Raw genomic sequence first — 10940 nt, 5'->3', positions numbered from 1 at the left:
CAGAGCCTACATGATATGATATTGTCACAATACTTTATGAACTTTTTTCAGTGGTAGATTATGTCCCCGGAGGAAAACTGTGTCAACATCAACAGTTTTATTGAATAAAATAAAGTTTTTGGTCTGTTCATGTTGCAGTAACATGTATCTGGTGGACTGAAAAAGCAACTGATTGTACTATTTTAGTAGGCGACCAAAAGTTACATTTGTATTTGTAATATTAATAATTTTTATAAAATAAAAAAAACATGATCAATGTAACAATTTGAAAAAAATATTGCAATACTATGCTGTACTGATTTTGTTGTCTTGTTACTTTATGGTGTACTTGCGCTCAAGGGTGTAGGTCTTATTTCAGCATTTGGGGGACACACATTTGAAACTGGGGACATTTTAAACATCAATTTCCTGCATTCTGGTTCATTTTTATGCTGCAATTTTTGCCGTTTCTGCACAAATTTATGGTTAAAGATGTGAAATTTATGGTGGTCTTCAATTCTGTCAAAATAAATGTCCTCTTCTGCTTTGCTGTTTTTATTTGGGGAGGACAAATACACATGTTCTAAATACTGAGGAGGCTTGCATACTTGGCAATCTGGATATACGACATGTTTGACCCCTACTGGAGGCCCTAACTATTGCCAAGAAAACAATACTACTGGAAAACACCTCACAATGATTGGATTTACTCACACAACAGATAACAATGGAACAAAACAGAACTTGAACAGTTTAATAAAATATATATTCACCGATTCTCAAATTTATTCTGTTGTCATTGAGCTAATGCCACAACCCAGGTACAAACGTAAATGCAAGCACGCAACTACAGAAATGTAAATGTATGTTGTGACGCCCTTCCCACTGTCTTGGAGTCTGTTCCAGCCAGCCTCATCAGGCAGTTGGCTGACATGGGAGGGTCGTTACCTTGATTAGGCTCACCTGGGCTTCCAGGCTATAAAAGCTGCCTCATGTGTTCACTTGGCGTGCTCCCTTCCTTCAGCTGACATCCACTGGGCATCATTGCCCACATACGCCATTGGTTATCTTACTATATAACGACTAAAACTCCATCTGTGTGTGTGTGTGTGTGTGTGTGTGTTCCACGTTTTTCTCCTCACTGACTTGGTCAATCCATGTGAAATTTGGCACAGTGGTAGAGGGTCATGGGAGGATGCGAATGAAGCAATATTACATCAATTGGCCAAAGGGAGGCGCTATAGCAACCGACTGAAATTGCAAACTTTGAATGGGCATATCTCATGCCCCGTATGTCGTAGCGACATGAAACTTTGCACAGAGATGCCTCTCCTCATGAGGAACACATTTGCCTCAGAACCCATAACTTGCGGTTATATAGATTTTCCGCCATTTTGAATTTTTTGAAAAACACTTAAAATCGATGTCTTCCTAGGAAGTTTGACCGATCTGCATGAAACTCGGTGAACATAATCTAGGGACCAATATCTAAAGTTCCCTCTTGGCAAAAGTTGGAAAACTTACTAAAACTGAGCTTCTATAAGGCAATGAATATTGCAGAGGGCGTGGCTCATCACATAAAGGTGTATAACATCTCAAGGGTTTCACCGATCACCACACAACTTTGTAGGCATATGACCACACATAATCTGAGGGGACCCCTCCATTATTGACCCCATCAAACAAAATGGGGGCGCTAGAGAGCTGATTTCTTATCTAGGCCTGACCGCCATATCGATTTTTACTAAACTTGGTAGATATGTAGAACAGGACGCCTCAAGGTGACTGGAGAATTTTTAATTGGCAACTGGGTGGCGCTATAACAACAGAAAAATGCTTAAAAATGGCTAAAATGCGACCCATCGCTGTGGCTCCCCCTGTGGCCCAATGTTTGTTTTTGTTTTGTTTTTTGGTATGACTAAGTCATGGTATGGTATGCTGTTCTCAATGGGTATGGACTAGTTTAATTTAATTTTGGTTTAATAAATACTGCTTGTTTTAAGTGAATCTTTTGCATGGACTCCCTGCTTGTCACATTCACTGAGCCAGTTTGTGACAATGTGGGAATGTGTGTATACAGTATATGAATCATCCTGCAAAACAAAATACATTCCAACCCAATGTGTTTTATTTGTCAGTAACGTCTGTAAATCTATTGTTAGGTTTCTTTGTTATTGTATTTGATAGTATGTCCATACTGTCAACATGTGTATGGACGAGTTAGTAGTCAGATGCAGGGGAGAGGTGTGGGATGATGGCTCATGGGAGAAGTCAGTGTAGCCATCTTGTGAGCTCCCCAGCACACACGCACAGATTCAGCACTCCATCTAAATGCAATACTAAAATGCTGCCTGGCTCCTCCAGCGCATTCAGTCTTAAACCATAAACTCAGGCGGTGTCCTGATCCTTGGTCTGGGCCACAGTCCTCCGAGGGCCAGCACACTGCTGCATGAAAAGGGAGAGTTGTAATCAGAACAAACCAGCATCAGTTTTGTCAATCAACTCACCTGGTGCTACTTTCATTAGCCATCCCTCCACACCTCTCCCCTGCAGCTGACTACTAGCCACACCCACCTCTACAGACACCTGCACAGACATGTTTCCTGCATCTAAATCTATGTAGACACCCTCCTTAAATTGTTTCTTTGTAGATTTTTCCGGATATATGTCCACTCTGCTTTGCAGCTCAGAGTTCCCATTAAGAAACATTCGCTCTTCAGCCTCTGGCTCACTCAGTATTTCAAACATCTCACAGGTAAATTTAATTTCACATAAAGCTGTACATGCTCCCAGCTGTATTCTGCAGTAAAGTGCCCTCTGTGCCCTCAGCACTGCAGTGGATGTCATAAACACCGTGTGGGAGAGCTTCAGATACACTCCGCCACTGTTTCTAACAGATAAACTCTTATCTCCTCTGAGCAGATGGATTTCCTTCATGTCAAACAGGCCACGACCGTGCGGTGTTATTGGTGCGTTCCTCACACTGACGCTGCTCCGTCCTGGGCGTACGACTATTATGTTTAATAACACGTCAGTTACAAACAAGGGAGACCTTGAGTTCAGGAGGACTTTTGAAACGTTCTTAAGCTCAAATGCAACAGAGAAACTAGGACAGGGAATATATGTTGAGATTTTAAGGATGACTGGCAACACCAGAGGAAACTTCCAAGTTGGTCTGACTCTTAAAGGTTTGTATTCCTTTTTTTGGTTGTTGCTTAAAGGTCCAGTGTGTAGGATTTATGCTGCGTTCACATGGAATCAAGGAGATGGTTGACAGCAAAGTTGATATCAGTTAAGTGAACAAAAGCAGTACAGTAAAATTAAGTGAGGCCGGGTGGACAGTACTGCAGTTCAAAGTGAAAATATTTTAACTTTTTGCTGTCCTCTGGGGCGAGTTTATAGCTGGATTTTACGTAGCTCTGTCACACAAGGTGAAAACACAGGCAAGCTGGACAATCATTGGACATTGGTAGAAAAATTACACAAAATTATTATTAATATAATGGCCTGTGGCATCACCATCACAACATATCGTCATGTGTGTTTCTGGTCTGTTTTTCTTGTACCATCCAGAAGGATGACTGCCTGATTTCATGTGAATGCAGCATTAGCGAGATTTTTTGGCAGAAATTGGATATAATATAAATGACAATGTTTTCATTAGTGTATAATCACCTGAAGCTAAGAATCATTGTGTTTTTGTTGAGAATGAGACATTTATAGCTACATATGGAGCAGGTGCTCTTCCATGGAGTCCACCATGTTGTTACAGTAGCCCAGAACAGACAAACCAAACACTCTATGCGTAACAATACCCATACTACCATACTATATAGTATGCCAGACTAGGGATGACACGATTATTTGATTTCACTATTAACCGCGATTTTAAATGCCACAGTTACTTATTTGTAAAGATTCCTCAGCACTGTCACTCTCCAAAGATTATGCTGGGACGCAGAACCATATACAGTAGGCAGATGAGCGCAACTCTCACAGAATGAAAATAAAGTTACACAAGTGGTACAGGTGAATAGGCGTCTCCGAGTGATAAAGTATGGATTATTTATGTTTCAAAGGGCATCTATAAATCAAAAGCTAGCTAGATGTTTTTTTTTTCCTGTTTAAAAATTCTCTTCTCAGGTCCAAAAGAAATGTTCAGAAACATTTTTGTAATATAGTTTACAGAAAGTCTGTAAAGAAATACATGTAGCATTTGAAACCTTTTTTTCCCAAAAGGGAAATCCTGCTGTGGATGTTTAACACAGAGGTGATTTTTGTTTAATTCCAATGGGATTATTGTCATTAAATCTTGTACTTTTTGGTTACTTTTCTTTGGTGCTATATTATTTTTGTTATGTTGGCATGGGAATAAATGAAACTTAAAGATCTATAAGGAGTATTCATGTGATTTTACACATTTATAGTGTGAAATTAATTAATGCATAATAATCGTGATAATCGTAAAACCGTGATTATTTCTCTGACAATAATTGTACCAAGAAAATCTATAATCGTGACATCCCTATGCCAAAGATTCAGTATGTCTCAAAACATAGTATGTCAAAAGCAGTACGTCAAAAATACCAGGATGTTTTACTACATCCGGTCCGATTTTGCAGTGTGCAAGCCAGCATGCTTTTCTGTCTATTCTGACCCACAATCCTCTGCATTGTGGACGATGCGTCACATCGACTGACCCGCAAACAGATGACAGCTGATTGACTGCTCAGATGGCAACTCATTCAAGGAATTGCTGACTAGTTGAATAGTAATAATAGGAATGTTGATTGTTTACATTCACTGTCGCAAATAAAATATGTAATAATCTACAATCTGTGCAGTTTTAACTTTGAAGTTAAAAAACATACATTGCAAAGTAATAACAGCAGATCTCTCTCCGTCTCTGGAGAACTCCGTAAGTGGCCTTTGTTTTATCTCCAAAGTAATGGATATAAAAGCAAGAGGGTCAAAGTTCAGGGTGTAATGTTATGAGGAAGTAGTATATCCCGATTGTGTCCATACTGCACGTAACAGTACGCACTTTTAAAGGGCAGCTGCAGTTCATACTAAAAGTAAAAAGAAAAGGTATAACATTTGGAATGTACCCACTGACTCTAGATAGGGCCATTTGCGTTTCACAATATGCAGTCCTCAACATTAGACGTCACTGAATCCTACACGCTAGATCAGGTAGTGATGTGACGTTTGCGAACGAGCCGAGTCTTTAAATCAGCTCTTTGAAGTGAACGAGTGAACCGGCTCTTTAGAGTGAACAAGCCAGTCCCTACTCTGTATCCATTAATTTCATATTATTTGATCCGGAACAAGTTGAGAGAGACTAGTTTGTGAGGGAGAAAGACAGTGCAGCCGCTCACTCGTTCACTTCAAAGAGCTGGTTCAAAGACTCGGCTCGTTCGTGAACGTCACACACATCACTACAATATCCAGATCACAGCCACGCACACACTCACAGCAAAAAACCAAAACAAAACAAAAAAGAACGAACGAACGAACCGCATCTTTGAACCGGCTCTTCAAAGTGAACGAGAGCCAAAGAACTGGCTCTCACAGGTGAACGAGAAACCCCATCACTAAGATCAGGGGTAGGCAACCTGTACCTCTGGCTCCCATTATTAATGCCCATTTTTTTTTAACATTTTAATTTGGTTTTAGAATTCTCCAATGAAACAACTTGCTGAGTGTTACACCGTAAGCATCCTCTCTGTTACCATTATTACACAAACTGGAAATTACAGTGCAAATAGAGACTAACCTTGTCCTGATCCTGCAGGATGCCCTCCACTTTAAGCCTAGCTGTCTTCCTTGTCTGGGCCACATCGAGCACACACACCACTGGTCAGGCCTGCCTATGTTCGGCCCCACTGCCTGCTGGTCGGCAGGTCAACTGCAGCTCTTTAAACCTGGTGGAGCTGCCTCACCTGCCCCCAGACACCACAGAGATCCATGTGCAGGACAACCAGCTCACCTCAGTGTCTCCAGGTCTGTTTGACAAACTGGTCAGACTGAAAAAGGTCTCTCTATCTGGGAACCCCTTCCACTGTGACTGCAGGATCCAGTACCTAAGGAACTGGTTGCTGGGGAACAAGGCTATTGTGCCCAAGGAGCCCATCTGTGCCAGTCCGAGCTCTGTAGCTGACAAAGCCATCACTGAACTCAGCGATGACTTCTTTTCTTCCTGTGCAGCACCGAGCTGTACCAATGGGACGTTTGACGCCATAATGGCAGTGATGCTGTGCTGCCTCGTTGTTCTGCTTCTGTTGAGCTTGAGATTAGCCAGAACCTCCACCTTTATCCTGTACATAGACGAGAGACATTCAGGATTCGAGGCCGACTCTTTGTGCTCGCTGAAGCCCAAACACAGGAGGAGGCTGCTCACCACAGATTCAGACTTCAGCACCACTTCCCTCCCTTGTACAGAGGATCTAGAAAAGCCTCTTCTCAACATGGAGTTACTGCCACAAGTGCTGGATGTGTTGCACAAGAAGCACAATATAAAGATAAAGGCGACCTGAGGGACCTACTACAGTGGAATTAGAAAGACTACAAGTGGCAAAAAGGGCAGTAACATGGCCAAGGATTTCTTTGTTTTTGTTGTTGTTGTTTTTCTAACCACTGTGGCCACGTCTCCTGAGATGTCCTCTTGGGCAACTGCCATTTTTTCCTACAGTGCAACCTATTGTTTTTTCCAGGGAAACACATCAGATGATACACAATCCAACTGAAAAGTGTCCTACGTTAGCATTTTGGGTTTCAGCTCAAGAAATGTGTTCACTACTGACACAGTAACATTAAAAAATATAAGAATATTGAGGATAATTTTGGATATTAATTGTACAGGAAATGACTGCAACCTAACTGGAAATGTCCAGATACTCTGTGCATGCTGTGTATTTGTCTCACAACTGGTGTGGCTGTCTCCGAGAGACAGTTTGCATGTACTCTGGGAGTGTCCAGTGATTAGACTTTTCTTGGCAGAGTTTCAGAAAGAAGTAAAAACACCCACAAAATGACCCTTTGTGCACGATTGGTCACAATGTGAAAGTTATTTTAGTCCCCCTATTAATCGTAGCCCTTCAATTGAAACATACTGCAGATTGGTTACTCAGGATGTGTCTTCCTTGTTAAAAAACAAGCAACATTGTAATCCCTACAGTAATCTTACAACAGATGAAATTACTGCTTTAAAAGATCTACAAGCCGACACTTCTATTAGAATCAAACCAGCGGATAAAGGAAGAGCTACTGTTGTTTTGAATAAGTCTGACTATGTTGAAGGGTGTTTAAGACAACTTTCTGATGACACTTTCTACAAGAGACTGTCTAGCGATCCCACACAATTATTCAAGGAATCTGTTTACAACACTCTGGACCATTTTTTTCAAGTGGGTGAAATAACCAAAAAAGAACTTGATTTCCTAAAAATTGAACATCCTATAATCCCCACTTTCTACACTCTACCTAAGGTCCACAAGAGTTTGAAAAAAAAGCCCTGGCCGCCCGATTGTGTCTGGAATTGGATCGCTGACGTCATCCATCTCACAATATGTTGACTTTCACATCAGACCTCTAGCTGAACAGGCTCCCTCTTACATCAAAGACACTGATCACATGTTATCTATTGCTGATTCTCTAAACCCTCTTCCTGAGGATGAACTGATTCTCGCTACTTTTGACGTGTCCTCCCTCTACACCTCTATCCCTCATGATGGAGGCGTTATGGCCATGGAACATTTTCTGTCTAAAAGGGACTGCAGCTCTTTTCCTTCATTAACTTGTCTTGTAGAATTTGTAAAATTAATTCTCACATGTAATTATTTCATTTTTCAAGACTCCTGGTTCCTCCAAAACAGAGGTGTAGCTATGGGAAGCCCTTTTGCACCTTCTTTTGCCTATTTGTACATGGCTTTTTTTTTGAAGAGATGTACATTTACAATAATACCATCTTCAAAAACAACATAGTGGTATGGAAATGCTTTCTTGATGATGTGTGGGTTCTCTGGCGAGGCAGTGTTGATCAGTTGAAAACATTTTTCAACTATTTAAATAATTGTTCTGATTTTCTTAAGTTCACCATGGATTTTGATTCCAATCGTATTAGTTTCCTTGATTTGTGGATCATACGTGAGAATAACACACTTTTCACTGACCTTTTCATTAAACCTACAGCACACAATAGTCTACTTAGAGCTGATTCGTGTCACCCTCTCCCTTTAAAAAACAGCCTCCCTTACAGTCAGTTCTGCAGGGTTAAGAGGATATGTAGCAGACAGTTTAATTTTGATAAAAACATGACTGAGATGAAGAAAAAATTCGGTGCAAGAGGTTACAAGTCAACTCAAATTAATTCAGCTGTGGATCGTATCAACACTAGACCAAGACCAGATCTGTTTCAGAGGAAAGTAAAAAATAAAAAATCTTCTATTATTTTTTCCACCAAGTATTCTAAACAGTCTGAGAAGATTGAAGGTACCATTAAGAAACACTGGCACATCCTTCAGTCCAACCCTAATTTTCATCAAATTTATACACATCCCCCTCTTGTGGTTTTTAAACATGGTAGCAATCTAAGAGACTATCTAGTAAGATCAGATTTGGCCCCCACTTTGGAATCTAGCCAAAGATTACTTATACCTATCCCGGATGGTAACAGACGCTGTGGGTCTTGTGCTCAGTGCAATTATACTTACCGCTGTAGTACCTATAGACATCCACATTCTGGTAAATCTATCCCCATTAGAGGGATCATCACTTGCCACACAAAATCTGTGATTTATCTGATTACCTGTCCTTGTGGTAAGACCTATGTAGGCAAAACAAGCAGGGAATTAAAAACCCCTCATCGCAGAGCATCGTAGTACCATCAGATGCAAAAATCTTAATTATCCCGTGGCTGCTCATTTTGTGGAAGCTAATCATCCTATTGCTTCATTGAAATACATAGGTATTGAGAAGGTTTCCCTTCCCAGAAGAGGTGGTAATTTAGAAAACCTCTTATCTAGGAGAGAACATTTCTACATACACTATTTGAACACTCTGGCACCAAATGGTCTGAATGTTGATTACGATTTGAAATGTTTTCTATAGCTTTTTGCTCTAGATAAATAGTGTCAGTTCTAGTGACAGAGACCAGGTACAGCTTATATTGCTAATGATGCCTTTTTATAGGTTGATGTGCAGCTGATCTGTTCTTCTTTTTTATAAATATTGTATATTGTGTTTGTTTTGGAATAATCTGTGTTTTTTGTGTCCATTGGGATCCTGTGCAGAATGTTTTGTATTGCATACTTCCCTTTTCTTCTCTGAAATGGATATTTTGATAGGATTGTATTTATATGGATTGTGATGTTTGATCTCTGATGTGAGTTTTGCAATCAGCTGATTTATTCACTTCTCTGCTGTCAAACACGCAGGTGATTAGTGTCAAATGCAGACCAGGTGTGTACACCAGGTGAGCTGATTGCTCAAAGAAGGCTTTATCAGCCACTCCCATGTGTGTTAAGACTTGACAAAGGCCCTGTGCCGAAACGTTGTCCTAAATAAAATTCCTTTTTTACTTGGAGCTGAGTGTGCGGCATTCCCTCTTTTTTCAAATGATCAGGGACGTTTAACAACAGCAAAACTATATCAAAACATTCCTTTACAAACTCGTGCAGTATAATCCAAGTCACATATATCCAGTCGTATGTTCAGGACTACAAACATGCATTTCATCAAAACCTCGTTATGTAAAACTGAACTGAAAGTGAAACTTCTCTGTGCTCTTTTCAAAACCAGACAACAATCCTGAGGTTTTTAGCCCCGAAAAAATGCATGTGTTTGGGAAGTACTGATCATTCAACTGAATAAATGAGACTTGGTAGTGGTTAAACATGGTCCTTAATTAAAAAAAACAAACAATATGTTCACCGTTTTCCATGTGGGCATGGGAGAAAAACAAAAGTCAAGGTAACACAGCATGACTAATCAATATACAAATGGTTATACTGTAGGTGAAGTATTCCCTTAACACTCATCTGTCCTTGCAGTTTCCCTTATCATTTTTAGGACATGTTAATTTTCTGATTTTCTGTCTTGATATCCTCTCATAAAAAAGCCCTCACATGGTGCTGGTTACTACCTGAACAATTCAGGAGTGGATGTACATGTATGAAATTATATTTTTGTTACAGAAAAGATTACTTTTTCTCTTTGTTTTCAGAAAAATGATTTCATTAAATCCTGGACCAAGTAGGTCAAATGTGTAAGGCCGTTACAGATTCTGTGGAGGTACTGAATGAATGACTCTATAATTTTGCTTTTTTTTTAGCAAACCTCACTGATTTTTGTTCTACTTGTTTTTTCTCAAGTCTTCCCCTGACATATTTTTGCATCTCTCTTGTGCCAATTGTTCTGTGGAGGCTGAATGTTAGGAAAATGCACTCCTTGTGCATTTTACAAACATTTTACATTTTAATTGTTAACAGACACTTGTATCTGTTCAGGGATTCAATTCTTTTAATAACTCTTCAATTTTTTCTGTGAGTAAGAGGGTTATGTCCCACCCAACCCCGCTCTCTCATATATGTTATTTATTTTACAGAAAAGATTATATTTTATATGGACGTACACCGCATTCTTTAAAAAAAAATCAACACATTATCTTTTCAGCAATGCACTTCTGAAGTCTACAGATAATGCTTTTATTCTGAAAAACGTTGACCCAAAGTACTGTCCTTGTGTTTCTCGGTGGACTCACTTTACAGGAAGTGCATTGCATTCACTAAACAAATAAAACATCAAAACATTATTTCGTCTCGTCTCGTCTCGTCGTCCTCCGCTTATCCGGGTCCGGGTCGCAGGGGCAGCAGCCTCAGCAAAGAAGCCCAGACAGTCCTCTCCCCAGCCACCTCCGTCAGCTCTTCCGAGGGAACCCCGAGGCGTTCCCAGGCCAGCCGGGC

The 10940-nt window shown here is 40.2% G+C and overlaps 1 protein-coding gene across 2 annotated transcripts; it reads left to right on the top strand.

Moving 5' to 3' along the window:
- The first annotated feature begins 2952 nt into the window (after positions 1 to 2952).
- Positions 2953 to 9560, top strand: gp9 (glycoprotein IX platelet). Of its 2 annotated transcripts, XM_078169911.1 has the most exons (3): positions 2953 to 3167; positions 5656 to 5691; positions 5774 to 9560. In XM_078169911.1, exon 3 carries the CDS (start codon positions 5775 to 5777, stop codon positions 6513 to 6515), a length of 741 nt encoding a protein of 246 aa, XP_078026037.1. In that variant the 5' UTR covers positions 2953 to 3167; positions 5656 to 5691; position 5774; the 3' UTR covers positions 6516 to 9560. The 2 variants fall into 2 exon arrangements, with proteins under 2 accessions (XP_078026037.1, XP_033484004.1); XM_033628113.2 differs by lacking the exon at positions 5656 to 5691 and having other exon boundaries at positions 2957 to 3167.
- Positions 9561 to 10940: the final 1380 nt, after the last annotated feature.

The sequence above is a fragment of the Epinephelus lanceolatus genome, chromosome 8, assembly GCF_041903045.1.
Source record: "Epinephelus lanceolatus isolate andai-2023 chromosome 8, ASM4190304v1, whole genome shotgun sequence".
NCBI lineage: Eukaryota > Metazoa > Chordata > Actinopteri > Perciformes > Serranidae > Epinephelus > Epinephelus lanceolatus.
Note: the sequence above shows the minus strand (reverse complement) of the source record. Positions and strands in the feature narration are given on the sequence as shown.